Here is a 17473-nt window from a genome sequence, read left to right on the forward strand (position 1 = left end):
CTAAACCCTTTACAGATATTGATCACCAGATTCTTAAAAAGTCAGCAATGCTGTATTAAAGAATCTTTACAGGGGCACCTGGATGGTTCAGTCATTTGAGCATCCGACTTCGGCTCAGGTCATAATCTTGCGGTTCACAAGTTCGAGCCCCATGTTGGGCTGTGTGCTGACAGCTGAGAGCCTGGAGCCTGCTTTGGATTCTGTGTCTCCCTCTCTCTCTGCCCCTCCCCCACTAGTGCTCTCTCTCTCTCTCTCTNTGCCTCTCCAGTTATTTTTTGATGGTGTTGTGGACAAAAGGAAAATAAAAACAACGACAAAAAAGGCACCGAATGCCCTTGTCACTAATATCCCACCTTTGATCCTGAGTCAGGATGCTCCCGTGAAACAAGTCACTCTCAGACAGCAGGGACATGACATCAGGTCTACTCTGGTACTACATTTTAACCGTCCCTGCCTCCACCATTTACTTACATTCACGGAGAATTCCAAGTGGGTGATGTGGGTCTTAACGGAACATCCCAAATTGCAGGATACCAGCTCCCGCATGACAGGGACTGAGCCTACGCAAGTTGTCTGTTTCCCATTGCTTGCAGGGATGGGAACAGGAAGCTGCCCCTTGCTAGCTTGGCCCATGAGGCTCACTTCTTAATGACTCATTTAGTCCTGCCAGTAACCCATGAGCAATAGGGCTTCCTCTTCTAGAATCAAGTGCTGTGTCTCCATGGCTCAGATATGGCTTACTAAATACAGTGCTTGCAGACAGTGTTTCCTGCCCTGCTGCAGGCTACTAAAAACAATTATTTTGTTTTTATTTTGCTTTTAATTTCTTAAAATATCTGCATAAACAAAGATGAAAGGTGTTTTTTTTACTCATTTCTCAAGATAATATACAAAGACTTAATACATTCCCTTATCAAACAGCACAAACTTTCCTAACATTGGTATAAAAAATACCTACACTTCTTATACCTTCTCTGTTTATCCAAACATTTAAAAACTCTTATTTCAGAAGATGCATCAAAACAAGAAATGAAAACAAAGAGCATACCTGATAAAAATTAGGCCAGAAAGTACTAATGGCCAGTTCTGCCCTGTTCCATGTGCGGGTGGGGTCTCCAGATATATTCCAGATAGGATTCCCCAAAGGCCCATTGTTGACCTTCACGTAGACATTGAGTAACCCAGGAGCAGCATTACTCTTGCTGGATACAAAATAGTGAAAATCAATGCAGTGGGTGTCATTTTCCTTAAGCTGAGGTAAGAGAAGGTGGGCCCTCTGCCCCTCAGGTCTCCCAGACGTGTTCACCAACATGAAAGACCCTGCAAAAAGAAAATCAAAGGAGAGTTACAACCTGAAATACTACTTTCTGGCCATTTCTCCAAGCCACTGTCATTTCTATGGGTTGACATTGCAATGCCATGTATCTTACTTAGGCTTTGAAAGTCCCATCCCTTTCATATCTTTTCACCCCAAAGCATTCTCAAGATCAGTGAATGGGGGGTGGGGACACATGGGTGGCTCAGTCAATTAAGCATCCGGCTTCAGCTCAGGTCATGATCTCATGATTTGTGAGTTCAAGCCCCACATCAGGCTTTGTGCTGACAGCTCAGAGCCTGGAGCCNTTTTTTTAAAAAGAATCTTTACAAACCACTTTTAAATTTATTTTATCTCTTAATTTTAGACAGAGAGAAAGCAGGAGAGACGGGCAAAGGGAAAGAGAGTAGAAATCTTAAGCATGCTCCATGCTCAGTGCGGAGCCTGATGTAGGGCTCAATCCCATGACCCTGGGAATATGACCTACGTCAGAATCAAGAGTCGGATGCTCAAGTGACTGAGCCACCAGGGTGCCACTACAAGTACACTTTTAAATCCAGTAGACTTAAGGTAGAAAGCTATTCCTGACAAATATTCCTGATGAATCAACCAGAAAACCAAACAGATATAGTGAGAATTAGATTCTGACTGAAATTGGTATGTTATGCACTGCTCAGTAATGTAAGACAGGTGACAGTGGAAAGTAGATGTACTCGGTGGGAGGGGTCAGATGTGCACAACTGGGGAGGCAACACATTTTATTCAAAAGAACTCAAGAAAGGAAGAATCCATTGAAAATCACAACGGCCCGATATATAGGACCACCTCATATGCAATGTAGTTCCATAATCCCTTTGTAAGACAGATCTCCTAATACCGTTAAACTCAATAATCCCTTTAATTCCAACTGTCTGAACTAGGTGCACCAAGGCTGTTATGGACTGAATGTTGTGTCCACCCACTGCCCCCACCATTTTATATGTTGAAGCCCTGACCCCAACATGATGGCATTTGGAGATGGAGCTTTAGGAAGATGATTAGGTTTAGGGGCGCCTGGGTGGCTCAGTCAGTTAAGCATCCAACTTCAGCTCAGGTCATGAACTCACGGTTCGTGGATTTGAGGCCCGCGTCAGGCTCTNCCTCTCTCTGTCTCTTTCACTCAAAAACAAATAAACATTAAAAAAAAAAAAAGATCATTGAATGAGAAGTCTTCTTGAAGTCACTACAATTAGCCTTCTAAGTAACANGTTCGTGGATTTGAGGCCCGCGTCAGGCTCTGTGCTGACAGCTCAGAGCCTGGAGCCTGCTTCAGACTCTGTGTCTCCCTCTCTCTCTGCCCCTCCCCTATTCATGCTCTCTCTCTCTCTCTCTCTCTCAGAAATAAATAAAACATTTAAATTTTTTTAAAAAAGGGAGATGATTAGGTTTAGATGAGGTCATGAAGTTGAAGCCCCAATAATTAGTGTCCTAATAAGAATAAGGGAGACAAGAGCTCTTTCTCTCCAGATGCACGCACAGAGGAAAAGCCACTGAGCAAACCATGAGAAAACAAGAAGGCAGCCATCTATAAGGCAGGAAAAGGGCCGCCACGCAGAACTGACTCCAATCCTTCAGGCCTTCCAGGTCCTGCAACCCCGAGGGAAAAAATGTCTATCATTTGTGGCACCCAGTTTATATTTTGCATAGCTGCCTAAGCTTAGACAAAGGCGAAATAAAACTTTAACATATGGATTATAGCTGATGTCAACACTATACCAATGTGTTGCACTCTGGAAGCTGTCAGGGGCCCAGAAGAGTTCATCCTAGAGATTCTGGGCAGTGTTGATATGAAAGAGGGGAAGACCAGAGCACACACATGAACAGGATACTTTCTGGTCTTGCCTGGAAGGTTATCCTGTGGCCTCAATCCAGCAGGTTCCTGGAGACTAAGGCAGAACCTAGTGTACGTTCCAGAGGGGCAGTGGCAACGTCTCAGACCAATGCCTTCTCGACTTTGAGAAGGTCCCCTAACAAACGAAGTTTCTAAAAACACGTATCCTCTTAGCCTAGTCCATCACATAGAAAGTCTTTTTGAAGCCTAGCTTAACCAAACCCACGTCCCTGCTTCCATTTTATGTGTTTATTTTTTAATAATTTTCAAATGTTTATTTATTCATCTTTGAGAAAGAAGAGATTTCTTTTAAAAGGCAAGGGAGGGACAGAGAGAGAGACAGAGACAGAGACAGAATCTGAAGCAGGCTCCAGATGCTAAGCTGTCAGTGAAGAGCCCAATGTGGGGCTCAAACTCATAAACTGTGAGATCTTGACCTGAGCCAAAGTCGGATGCTTAGCCGACTGAGCCATCCACCCTGCCTCCATTTTAATACTGTGGAGGATGAAAACTTTATCCCAGAGGCCATATTTTTTAAATTATATTGCTAATACACTTATTAAAAAATAGTTTATTGGTTAGATAGGATATTTTCCATATGGAAGAAAAGCTACATTTTATTCTTTAGGGTTTTTATAAACAAAAGCAGTAACATATACATTGAAGAAAATTTAGAATATGATAGATGGTAGAAAGAAAAAAGTTCAAATCACCTATTACCCTACTAGCTAAGGAGATACCACTTTTTAATATATTTATTTCAGCATATACTTTAGTCCTTATTTTATATATGTATAATATCTACATATGTGTGTATAAATATATATTCATATTTATAATATATTCATGTATGTACATAGATATCATATTTATATCTACTTATGCATACATAATTTATATGTATAATTATACATATATGTATATAATTATATGCATATGATAATACATATAAATGTATATATGTTATATGTATTATATGTATGTAATTATATACATAAAAATATATAAATATATTTCTATAAACATATAAATATGTTTTCTGTTTATAGAAATAAATTTCATGATTTTTATACATATTAACATATTTATATTAATAGTTTATATATTTATTATATATCNAAACATTAAAAAAAAAAAAAGATCATTGAATGAGAAGTCTTCTTGAAGTCACTACAATTAGCCTTCTAAGTAACAAAAATAGGCATAATTCGCTGACCTGCACTGATCATCTGGTAGTCACTGGCCACAGGTGGCTATTTACATTAAAATGAATTTAAATTCCATAATATTAAAAAAGCTTAGGTCCTTGGCCACACTAGCTAAATTTCAAGTGCTGAATAGGCACGTCTGGTTGGTTGCCTCCACATTGGGAAGCACAGATACTGAGCTTTCCCACCGTCTCAGAAAGTACTATGCTATTCGACGATGCTATTCTAGAATGGTGCCACCATTTGGTGATTGCAGCCACTTTCATATTCTCTTGCAACCTACAGAAACATAACAGATTGGTCCAATGTGTGGAATCTCAGAAAACCTTACTGGCCCGGTGACACACCTTGTCATCAAAAGAACTCTGACAAGTCAGCGCCACCACCCCTGCCCCACTGCTGTAACAACCAATCCCTTGATGTGCAGGTGTTTTCATGACTGGTATGACGAAGCGTGCTGATGTAATCATTATGCCAATTGGAGGATGGTCATTCTCAGAAGTCTTTATGAGCAATTTGTATCTTTCCATCCATAGCACTAGCCTGCCCGTGACTGCTGAAGAGTTTCCACATGGATTCAAGCTTTCCAAGTACCCTGACATCAACTGTGTCACTTGGCCCTCCCCATGTCTAAGGCCAACAAAAATGGCAATTAAAATAATTATGTGAATTTTATATATTACACGAAGAGAGATAAAAGCAAAGTGTTCTAGGATAAAAGGAAAAACAGGACATCATAAAGCCTTTTAGGCAGAGGAAAAATTTATTGAAACTCTGAGGAGAAAGAACATCTAAAATTTGGAGCATACGAAGGAAAAAAGAAATAATAGTCACAGGTGACTGGACTCATGATTTCTACTGAGTAAGGAAGACTATTCCCCCAGTCAAGTTTTCCTGTTAAAACTTCCCTTATTGTGAATCATCATTTTCAAGAAGACATGTGCTTGTATGTTTGTGTGTGGGTTCATTTTAGTGTATACCCAACAGATATCTATAAACATGCATACACTACTAGAGAAATTGTGAGATTTCTATCTTGTCTACAAGCTGTGATTTCCTAAACAGCAAAAGGAGAAGCCCACCTTTCCCAGAGCATTATTATCAGGACTGAATAAAAAACATGAATGTAGATATATCCTTTATAAATTAATAGGCTACTATTAAGGGATCAATATTAGACAATGTTTGCTGATGTCTGGTACCCTAACCTCGCCCTTCTGTAAAGGGAGTGAGGTAGAGTTAATGGTATTAAAGATAAATAGGAACTGAGTCACAGAGAGATTAGGAAGCAGTTTATCCAGGTTTCAGGATGCGTTAGTGGCCAAAGCAAAACTTTGAGCCTCTCAGCGTCCAGCCCATTACTCATTCTGTTACACTCCAATAAGCCCATGTTTCTTCATATGCCATTTGAGCATATATGAAGAAAACAAACCCCTTCACGACAGTGAAGGAAAATTATAGTCGCTCTTTGAAAACAGAGCAATTTTTCAAGAGATGAATGTTACACACCTGGAAATATGAAAGCCAGGCCACAAGGGAAGGGTTATCTATGGAACATATATTTCAGTAATAAGGAAGAGCTGCAAATGTGATTTAAGAATGCGTTGGGGGCACAGAAAAGGAACAAGTGGCAAGAGAATTTCATTGAAATGAGCTGGGTTAGCTACAGTCTACAAAATGTACAAAGAGAAATTCTTCAAAATACACAGGGCTGACCAACACAAGTCTAAACCTGGCTGTTGGTGTTTATAACATGAGTTAAAAATCGTACTTTTCTCAGATTGATTCCATATTTGATCATGCCGGGCTCTGTTGCCTGTTACACAGTTATAGTGTATATTTCTACTGACGGGGTTGACCATGACCTGGCCTTGAGGCCGACACCAAATCACGAAAACTGTTACTATTTCCACACCGCCAGGAATATTGTTTCTGGCAGTGTTGCTATCGGTGAAATTTGGGCAGCCATGGGTGGTAAATATGGCAATAGGCAAAGGATGGCAAAAGCATGTGTTTCCCAAATCCAGCAACATCTAGGTTGGATGCCTGGGTGAAGGTGAAACAGAGAAATCCCTTTTAACACGTTGGTATAAACTGGATAATTTCCTACCATTACTGTTCCGGGAATCATCTGGAATCCTCAAAACACTACCCTCCTAGTTATTCAGCCCATCTCCCACTGTATTCCATTCAAGCACAAAACATTCTGTCAGTTTTTTGATCTAATGTATACAGAACCTTTTAACTTGAGGTCAAGGTGAGAGTCAGGTGTTTTAAGTTACAAATACTCAAGTGATCCTAATTTTTATACCCCTTTCTCCTTTTTAATCTTTATGAGCCAGAAAACGGTCCGTTTTGTTATACAGTGTGCTTCTGTAATGCAGATGAACTCAAACAGGATTAGCAAATAGGGGAATGACGTCCATGTAACACAGAAGTCCCTTGGATGCGTGTGTGACTTTCTGCAGGATATTAAGCTTTGAGAGGGATCTAAATAAAGGGCTCCATGATGACCTTTATACAAAGCTATAATCGCACAGAAGTGCATTCACTGAGGGGAGGAAATGGCAAGAAGTTCAGTGGTTTCAAGAGCCACTCTCCACCCTGTGAAGCTGTTGGGAAACTGCAAGACCAAAAAAAAAAAAAAAGTGAAGCTTCTGCTCCCTCCTGAGTCTGAAAAGGAAGTAACACTGACTGGTGAAGAAGACAATCAGAAAACAAAAAGAAATAAAAGGCATCCAAATTAGCAAGGAAGAAGTCAAACTTTCACTTTTCACAGATGACATGACACTCTACGTGAAAAACCCAGAATATTCNTAGGCTTAAATAGATCATCAAATGGTCTTCCATAACATTCTTAATTGTTGCAAAATGAATTTTAGTGTTGAGGCAACATAAATTAACTAGCCCTCTAACACTGGAAATAATACTGTTTCTGATTTTTCATTATTATAAATAAATTGCCATGAGTATTCTTATAGTTAATTATTTGCAACCATGCTTTGTTATTTTCTTAGGATGAATTCCTAATAGTAGATTGCTAAATTTAGATCTATCTAAATTTTTAACACTTTTATAATGTATTGCTGAAGTGTCCTTTTAAAAGATTTTAACAATTTACATGTGTACTATTCAAAACACATTTATGTATCATTCATTAAGTTCTAGAAATAATTGTAGGTAAAAGAGCACATAGACAAATTAGGCACAACACTGACAACCATTCGGAAGACAAGCAGACCTGGAAAGGACTCAGTTCTCCCTTCCCGGAGTCTAGCCAAGCACCTCAATTAAATAGGAGAGAGGATCTTGGATACATGTTTCAGCTGGCTCCTGAGCAAGCCAAAGGAACTAAGAAAGAGAAAAAGCAAAATATCTCAATCCTCTTAATGAATCCTCTTAGCTTGAAATTGAGTATTCTCAATATCAAGGTTGTTTTTTTTTTAATTTTTTAATGTTTATTCACTTTTGGGAGGCAGAAGGAGACAGAGTGCAGGCAGGGGAGGGGCAGAGAGAGAGTGAGACACAGAATCTGAAGCAGGCTCCAGACTCACGGGGCTCAAACCCATAAACTGTGAGATTATGACCTGAGCCAAAGTCAGATGCTCAACCCACTGAGCCACCCGGGTGCCTCNCACTTTTCACAGATGACATGACACTCTACGTGAAAAACCCAGAATATTCCACCAAAAAACTTCTAGAACTGATACATGAATACACCAAAGACACAGGACATAAAATCAATGTACAGAAGTTGGTTGCATTCCTATATGCCAATAATGAAACAGCATAAAGAGAAATCAATCCCACTTACAATTGCACCAAAAACCATCAGATTCCTAGAAATAAACCTAACCAAAGACGTAAAACTAAAGAAACTTAGGAAATTAAAGAAGACTCAAAAAAATGGAGACACATCTCATGCTTATGGATGGGAAGAACAAATATTGTTAAAATGTCAATACTACCTGAAGCAAACTACACATTCAATGCAATCTCTATCAAAATAACACCAGCATTCTCCACAAAGCTAGTACAAACAATGCTAAAATTTGTATGGAACCACAAAAGACGCCGAATAGCCAAAGTAAAGTTGAAAAAGAAAACCAAAGCTAGAGACATCACAATCCCAGACTTCAAGCTATATAACAAAGCTGTCAAGACAGTATGGTACTGGCACAAGAACAGACACACAGACCAATGGAACAGAATGGCAAACCAAGAAATGGACCCACAAATGTACGGCAAACTAATCTTCAACCAGGCAGGAAAGAGTATCCAATGGAAAAAGACAGTCTCTTCAGCAAATGTCACTAAGAAACCTGGACAGTGACATGCATAAGAGTGAAACTGGGCCACTTTCTTATACCATATACAAAAATAAATTCAAAATGGATGAAAGACCTGAATGTGAGACAGGAAACCATCAAAACCCCAGAGGAGAACACAGGCAGCAACCTCTTAGACCTTGGCTGCGGCAACCTCTTACTAGACATGTCTCCAGAGGCAAAGGGAAACAAAATGAACTAATGGGACCTCTTCAAGATAAAAAGTTTCTTCTGCACAGGAAAGGAAACAGTCACCAAAACTAAAAGGCAACCGATGGAATGGGAAAAGGTATTTGCAAATGACATATCAGATAAAGGGTTAGTATCCAAAATCTGTAAAGAACTTATCAAACTCAACACCCCAAAAACATAATCCACTGAAGAAATGGGCCAAATACGTGAACAGATACTTTTCCAAAGAAGACATACAGATGGCCAACAGTCACATGAAAAGGATGCTCAACATCATTCATCATCAGGGATATACAAATCAAAACCACAATGTAATACCACCTCACACCTGTCAGAATGGTTAAAATTAACAACTCAGGAAACAACAGATGCCAGTGAGGATGCAGAGAAAAGATAACACTTTTGCACTGTCAGTTGGAATGCAAACTGGTGTAGCCACTCTGGAAAACAGTATGGAGGTTCAAAAAATTAAAATACAGCTACCCCATGACCCAACAATTGCACTTCTAGGTATTGATCCAAAGGACACAAAAATGCTGACTCAAAGGGACACATGTACCCCAATGTTTACAACAGTGTTATCAACAATAGCTAAATTATGGAAGAGCCCAAATGTCCAACGACGGATGAATGGATAAAAAAGACGTAGTATAGTTGTACAACAGAATATTCCTCAATGATCAAAAAGAATGGAATCTTGCTATTTGCAACAATGTGGATGGAACTAGAGTGATTTATGCTAAGCAAAATAAGTCAGTCAAAGAAAGATAAATATCATATGATTTCACTTATATGGAGAATTTAAGAAATAAAGCAGATGAACATAGGGAAAGGGAAGGAAAAATAAGATACAAACAGAGAGGGAAGTAAACCATAAGAGACTCTTAAATACAGAGAACAAATCGAGGGTTGCTAGAGGGGAGGGGAGGGGGGATGGACACCATAGACAAGGGGCATTAAGCAGGACACTATTGGGATGAACACTGGGTATTATATGCAAGTGATCCATCACTGGGTTCAACTCCTGAAACCAATATTACACCGTATGCTACTTAACTTAGATTTAAATAAATTAATTTAAAAAAGAAGACAAACCCAGGAACCTATTTTTAAGTTAACAGAAAGTGATCTCTATTAGAAAGGACTGACTGCATGGCCCTTTCTAGTGAGAAAGACAAGGCTGGAATCCTAGGGGTACAGGGCTAAGAACAGAGTCACTGGGATTCTGAATGCCCCAGATGGGAGTTGATGGGACCAGTGCTTTCAGAAGGGTTATTACTATTTTTGTCAGTTCTCCAGCTATAAAGCTGCACAGATTTGGAGTGGTCGGCCCCAGCCCCATTTTTTTCACAAGATCTATCACTTTCACTATGTGATCCTGAGAAATTAGTCCAAGATCTTCCAAGAACATGGGTGCGGTGGCAGTAGAAGCCCGGCTCTGTCTATATGCCATCTTCTTCACCTTCTCTGGCCTCAGGAAGCAATTCTGCCTGGACTGGTCACAAGCAAAGTTGCTCTTCCTTTCAACAGTAGAGAAGCCACCTGAGCAGCACTATGGTCAACACACAAACTTTTTGAAGGAAAAGTCTCACTTTACCAAGCACCTTCCTGGGGTATGTTCACAGAAGAGTTCTTTTTCCTTTCCTTTTTCCTTTCCTTTCCTTTCCCCTCCTGAGTCCCTCAATTGGTATTTCTATGGAGCCCCCATAATTCATGATTAACACCTATAAAGATACTTGGAACAATGCTTGTCCTATAACAAGTTCAAATATTGATGGCAATGCACAAAATTATTACTTTGTTTTTCTCACACCTCATCCAAATGTGTGGCTTCTCTAAATTCTCTGCAATTCTTTAGCCTTTAGCTCGATGCATTTCCACGTGTCTACCGCACAACCTTCCTGGTCCTATCCTATTTCACTGAAGTGGTAGTTTTTTTAAGTTTCCTTTCTTTACGAGAGAGGAACATTAGTATTGAAGGGTTACAAAGCCTTCAACTGTGTTCATGTTGCCCCTACATTTAAGCTTTGGGGAGCAGATCTTTATTTCTGCGTGTGGTCATGAGGACTTATCTCATGGTTTCGAAGTAGAGAAGATAATGTTTCAGCGACACAAGCATTTCCTGACAGTGATGCCCTATTGTTTTATGGTGAGGTTGCTAGAGAAAGTATGTACACTCAGGCTCAGCACAGTCTGGCAAACTCAGAATCCTGGGGGTAAATTCACACTTGTGCATATAGAAAATGGCAGGTGGGAGGGAAAAGATGCCTTTTAATTGTTTGAATTTATCACCTATCGGCTATGAAAGTGAAGTCAACTTGCTCGTGTTTAAAGGAGCCAAACATTTATATTCAATTTTAGACTATTAAGGCTGCTTTTAAAAATATCCCTATATGGCTGAATGTTTAATTTTCACCTCCGCTTCAATGTTTTGACTGTGAGGAAATGCATTTTCAAAGACTAATTGGGTCTCCCTCTGTAGGTACTTTCTTACCTCATTTTTTATTCCCTACAAAAAACACTCCAACTGGGCAAATAAATAAAAGAAATCAGAATTCAAATTAGCATAGAAATTCTGTTTGTGTTCGAATAACAAAACACCCTTAAGTCACAAGTGTGGAAGTAGAGAATATAACATCGCCTGCAAATGGAAAGAGTTCCATGTAACAGAGCTGCCTTCAAAAGGGGCAGTTTTTAAAGCACAATTTGAAGGTCTTTACGAATAATGATTTTGGTCTCTCTGAAAAGGAAAACCGTTTGCAAACATGCAATATTGTTGAATCTTTGGGTGAATTAAATTTAGCTTAATCATATCCACTGGCAAATGTTTTTGATTGGACTATCTCCCATCATTGTTTGTGATAGCAGCAATAACTACATATAATTAGTTACTCCTTTCTACCCCATCATTAAAATTTGCATTGGTGTGGTAGAGGCTCTAGATTTTTAAAGGCTGGGGAAGCAATGGGAATTCTCTTCTTATGTTTCAGAAACTTTGTGTGCCCAACAAAAAAGGCAGTATTTTCCATCATTCAGCAGGAAGAGAGAATTACATGTGTTATTAAATACTTTGACTGGCAGAGAAGCAGTGTTTTATGAACTGGATAGGGAGCAGATCTGACTCCTTAAAATGTGTTTTCTTTGGCACGGGGATTATTTTGAGCTGGTTCTTCTTAAGAAAGAGCATACACGGGAAGCTCTCAAAACTGAGTAGAACTTAACCTTGTGTACAAGACACTTATGAGGGGAAGGTCCATTTGTAACGGTGTGTCCCTTTCTGTATCAGGAAGAGGGGGGTGACCAAATTTCTACAAACTCTTGTCAATGAAGAAGGCAAAGACTTACATTTACATAACAACCTTACCCTTGTTGCTTTTCTTCCAACATCCTCTGTCTTTAGCTGAAGATAGTTATTTAAGATCATGGCTTCAGCCATTTTCTTTTCCAGGGTCTCCCCCATGAACAAAGGAAGTATACATGATATTAAAGTTCTGTTGGTTTTCTCATGTTAATCTGTTTTATATTAATCTAATTATTAGACCAGCCAAAGAACCTAGAAGGAGGAGCAAAACTTGCCCCCCCCCTGCAAAGTGTGTCTCTATGACATATGGATTATTTTAGGCTGATTACTTTTAAGAAATGGAAGGCTCAGGAAGAGACTTTGATCTTCCCCCTAGCTGCCTAAAAGAATCTGGATGGAAGAGCTGCTCCAGGAAGGGAACCATCACTACAGATAATTACAGTATAATACGAAGTAGGTCTGGTAGAAAGGGAAGAACTTAGAAAAGCCCATTTCTTAAAATTCCTCTCTATGTCTCATTGTTTCTTCATGACCCAGCAAACATATATTTGCCAAACATTTACTCTTTTTCATCTTCCTGTGAATTGTCTTTCTTCCCTTTGAAGTCTCAGATGCCTACCCTTTTTGCCTCAGCTCTAGATGGCATATAAGCCTCAGTTTCCTGACTGCCTGTGACCCTCATATTCATATGGAACTCCCCATACATATGTAATTAAGTTTTATTTTCTCCTGCTAATCTGTCTCATGTAGATGTATTTCTTTGACCAGCCCCCACCCCACCCCCCAAAAATAAAGACCCTTGAGGGGCAGGAGAAGAATCTTTCTTCCTCAACAAAGGCAAAAAGGAAAACTTGTCCAGTCTTGCAAACTTTAAAGCCACTATAGGATTCACTTCTTAAACCTCTTACTTTTAGTAAAAGCACACAGATCATTGGCCTCTCTCTTCCTTTGGCTGCTTTGTCTTCATTTTTTTTTTTTCCTCTATGACCATGTCTTCAAATTTATAGACTTAAAATCCAAAAGCCAAATAGAAAGCTTATAAGTCCCATCTTTGCTGGTATACATACTGCCTCTAGTTTACATGAGCCTCTAGTTTACATGTTCATTATCTTCTTTTGACCTATTACACATACCTATTGTAACAATCCAGTTACCTACAACAGTGCTTCTCAAATAATCCATGATGAAGAACAATTTTTTAAATATCTGATGCATCTCAGATCATATTTATTAAAATGCAATAAATAGGGTTTCTAAAAAAGAAGAAACAAAAAAACATGCAAAATGCAAGCCCAAATTTGCTATTAGATTAAATAAATGTGAAATCACTCTGTCAAATTCCTATAAAATCTTCTAAAGACTTGCTCTCAATTTCCATATTGGTCATGGGCAGGAACAATGAGTGAACCAGCTCTGATGTGTAGGCCACACCAAGTGGCACAGGCTTAAAGTTTGAATGGTATAGCATTCAAACTCAAGTGTACATTTTTTTCTCAGCATGGAAGAAAAAGATTGAGAACAAACAAACTGAAAGAAAGGAAGAAAAAAATCTCTGGTTTCTTAACTCAAAGATAAAGGCTATCAAGCCAAGCCCTTTGGCTATGAAAAAACTGGTAGAAGAAAACACAAATGGATAAAGAGAGACAAGTGGAGAAGAGAAGAGACAAAACATGATCCCATTTCCATGGGAAATGGAAAGACAGCACCGAGGCTGAATTCAGAAAACAGCCAGCTTTGAGGCAACGAGGAAAGGAAGAGGACTCCAAGGACATATCTTGGCTGCTCTTAAGGAGAACAAGAGAATGCAGGGATGTAAAATGTGCCACCCCGTGCCTAGGCCAGGTACTATATCTATTCCAGTGCATCAAATCCTCACAACGCTAAACACCCACAGAAACACAGAGAACAGTGAACTAACCAAAGGGTCCACCAACAGCATCTGATTGAGCTAAAGGACATCTGAAGTGTTTACATTCAAGCGCTAAATGCAATGCTCTAAAACCAGTATTCTTCAGACATACTGGCTCATCATAGTACCAATCACACTGTATATACAGCCCTATAATGCTATGTGTGTCTACGTACATTTACATACATACACATACAAACATACCTACTTAGAAAACTTCCATGAAGAAATGTGTGTCGCTGTTTTTCTTATCATGTGTATGTGTATTATATTCATGTTTCCTGCTCTCCTCTGCTTCATTCTGCAATGTACGCAAGTAAGTGAATGCGAAGTGCAACTCACAACTGACTTCGCAGCACACGGATGCTTCAAGGTCATACCACAACTCTTCTCTCCCAAAAACCCAAACCAACAAGATCTCAACTGTGCTCCGCCTCCTTTGTAATGGAGCTTTTCCATTTTCTTTTGTGATTTTAAATTTGATCTCATCCTTCAATATCAAAATACGGGATGACATCCCCTTCCTGCTGCCTCAGCCAGTACTAACAACAGTCCTAAAGAATAAGTCTTTTCCGGTGAGAAACCTCGCGAAATAAGGAAGTTGAAAGCCTGTGGAGAAATAAATGAACTCCGGGAGCACAGCTCAAAGGGAACAAAGCCTCTGTGGGGAGGTGCCACCATCACTTTAAAAATACTTATTAGCACCCCTTTCAGCCTGAAGAAACCTCAGCCAGAGCCACAGCCATACTCCACGGACCAGATGCCAAGCAACCTTCGTCAGCTCCTGCCTTCTGTGTCCCTTCCAAAGATTCCATCCTGGTACAAACGTGAAATACTAGTTTTGCAACTACAAGAGAAGCTTTCCATGGAAAAATAATTGTCTCTTCGCCCAAATGTCATCGCCGCCTTCCTATTTTGCCCTCTCTCGTCATGCCTTTCTCTTGGATTCTCAAGTATTACAAATGGCAAACCATTTGTTAGTCGCACGAATTTTTGCCACAGACATAATATGCTGGTGAAAATACAGTAAGATGGAAAGAAGTGACACTGGATGACAGGGAAGCCCCATGAAACGGCGGGACTGACTGTGTCCCTTCTTCACCTCCCCGGAGTCCAGCTGGTGCTCCTGCTGGGAGAGAAGGTGACGGGCTCATGTGGCAGGGGCCTTCTTTCGAGTCATGGCCCTCTCTGTCTTCCCCGAGGGAATCCCACATCAATCCAGGTGCTATAAAATTAATAATAAACATAGCTAGAACATAGCATGCTCCTGTATAATAAGCAGAATTACAGGCGTAGCATATACCAAAAATGTGCATAAAACACTTGCTTCAATATATTTATTTTAAGTTTTTTATTATTTTTTAATGTTTTATTTTAGTTTTGAGAGACAGAGCATGGGCGGGGGAGGGGCAGAGAGAGAGAGAGAGAGAGAGAGACATAGAATCTGAAGATGCTCCAGGGTCTGAGCTGTCAGTGCAGTGCCCGACATGGGACTCGAACGCACAAACTACAAGATTGTGACCTGGGCCAAAGTCAGACGCTTAATTGACTGAGCCGCCCAGGTGTCCCTCAAGATATTTATTTTAAATACCTAAAAATATGCAATTGTCAGTTAAGAGATACACAGCATAATGGAATGGATATTATTATGATCGATTATTCATCAAAATACTGAGCTGACCAAAATAAATTCATTTGCCTTACCTGGTCACTTTTAGCCATAATGAAATACATGTAAGCATCCACTACAGACTGGGCATTTTGAGGACTATGAACCTCCAATTCCTCTAGCAAGAACCTCACAGTTTAGCTGTAATCTAAAATATTTTAGATATTTTGTATTTAACACAGACAGAAAAAAAAAAAAAGTTAACAAATCTGATCCATTAAACTTACCGATATTGACATAACCATAAAACCTCAAGGGCCTGGAAAATTTGTGGACTTAGAACTGTCAACCAGAAACTCTTTGAAACAAGAGTTTTTAGACAATTATTATACAAGGCAAAGCAGGGATGAGGAGACTCATGGGGAATAGAAGGAACCTCAGGGTTCTATCCAGAGAAGTCATGTGATCCCCTTTCATAATAAAAGTGAAGTTTTATGGAGAACTAACTCATGTTACATACAGTGTATCATCCAAACCTCTTCAGCAACTTAGCTGGAAAATACTATGTGTGTGCTTTATAATTTATAAGGAAAAAACAAATCAGAGTAAAGCAAACACAACCTTTTAACTAGCTGCAGACGCTAATGACTGTATCTTAAGAAATGAGCCATAAGTACAATGAAGAAGTGACAGGTATGCTGTTGAGAACTTTGTTAAGAGACTGCTTAATTTCCCATTCATCACATTTTTTATTGATTGACATCTTTAGAAACCAGTTTGTTTTTTGTTCTAAATCTCAGAATGACACAAACCATTACAACATAAGCTTCGGCTTATTTTTTCTCCCTAAATTACTGATGATTTTGAGACAATTTTTTTCACGTGTATCTGGTGACAGGCTAGCAGCTAAACTGTCTTGCTTTAAGAAGACATGATACAGTTAGCTTCTCTCTTAAATATAAACCAATCTTGATTACTTTAAAAATGCATCATCTTTGACATTTTTGATTTAACAGAAATCTGCTAGTGGTACTCAAGAAAGTATTAGCTAAACCACTGTTTGTCACAGAAAATATTTCTCCAAAACACTACAAGGGTTCTCTTAGCATCTATGATTGAGAGCTCCCCATAATGCAGAAGAAGAAACCAAAGATTTTGCTCAAGATGTTTCATTAGCTTGGCTGTAGTCAGAAGCCAGAGCTTCATCAGAGGGCAGAGAGAAGGAATTATCAAAACCGGACAAGATTCGTAAATTAAATTGACATCCACATTAAACTGCTGATAGAAAACTGAATTTATAAATGATCAAATAGCAGCCTGGAATTTAAGGCATCTGTGGGATCAATTAATCAGACACAACATCAAGATGCCACTACATAAACAGCAAATGACAGGAAAAGGGAGTTTGCATTAGCAAAACTACAATTAGTGCAGAGATGTCTGGGAAGATAGTCATCGTCACTACTAAATCCAGAAATTAAGATTAAAGCAGATGTCGGATATCATTTTAAATGTAAGCATCTTGCATATGTAAAACTTTCAAAACCAAACGTTTGTGAGGCTCTAGAAGGAAGATCTGCCATTTACTATAAAATTCCAACAGGAAAGACCATAAGGAGAGTCATGTTCTTCGCCCCTCTAAGAGCAGGCTAGAAGAGAAATCTCACTTACAAATCTCACTTAGCCTTCCGTAACCTTATGAAAAGCACTCTAAACCTGAGATGACTCATGTAAAGTGAGG

General features: G+C 39.2%; 1 protein-coding gene across 4 annotated transcripts in view; it reads right to left on the reverse strand.

Annotated features, from left to right (window-relative positions):
* Positions 1-17473, reverse strand: part of PTPRM (protein tyrosine phosphatase receptor type M) — a 588144-nt gene that overhangs the window by 483964 nt on the left and 86707 nt on the right. For all 4 annotated transcript variants that reach the window (XM_077778076.1, XM_077778074.1, XM_077778075.1 and 1 more), the window contains exon 2: positions 1049-1320. In XM_077778076.1, coding sequence (XP_077634202.1) covers positions 1049-1320 — 272 coding nt within the window. The remainder of the gene's footprint in view (positions 1-1048; positions 1321-17473) is intronic.

Source organism: Crocuta crocuta, unplaced genomic scaffold (genome assembly GCF_008692635.1).
Source record: "Crocuta crocuta isolate KB4526 unplaced genomic scaffold, BGI_CrCroc_1.0 scaffold26, whole genome shotgun sequence".
Classification (NCBI taxonomy): Eukaryota; Metazoa; Chordata; class Mammalia; order Carnivora; family Hyaenidae; genus Crocuta; species Crocuta crocuta.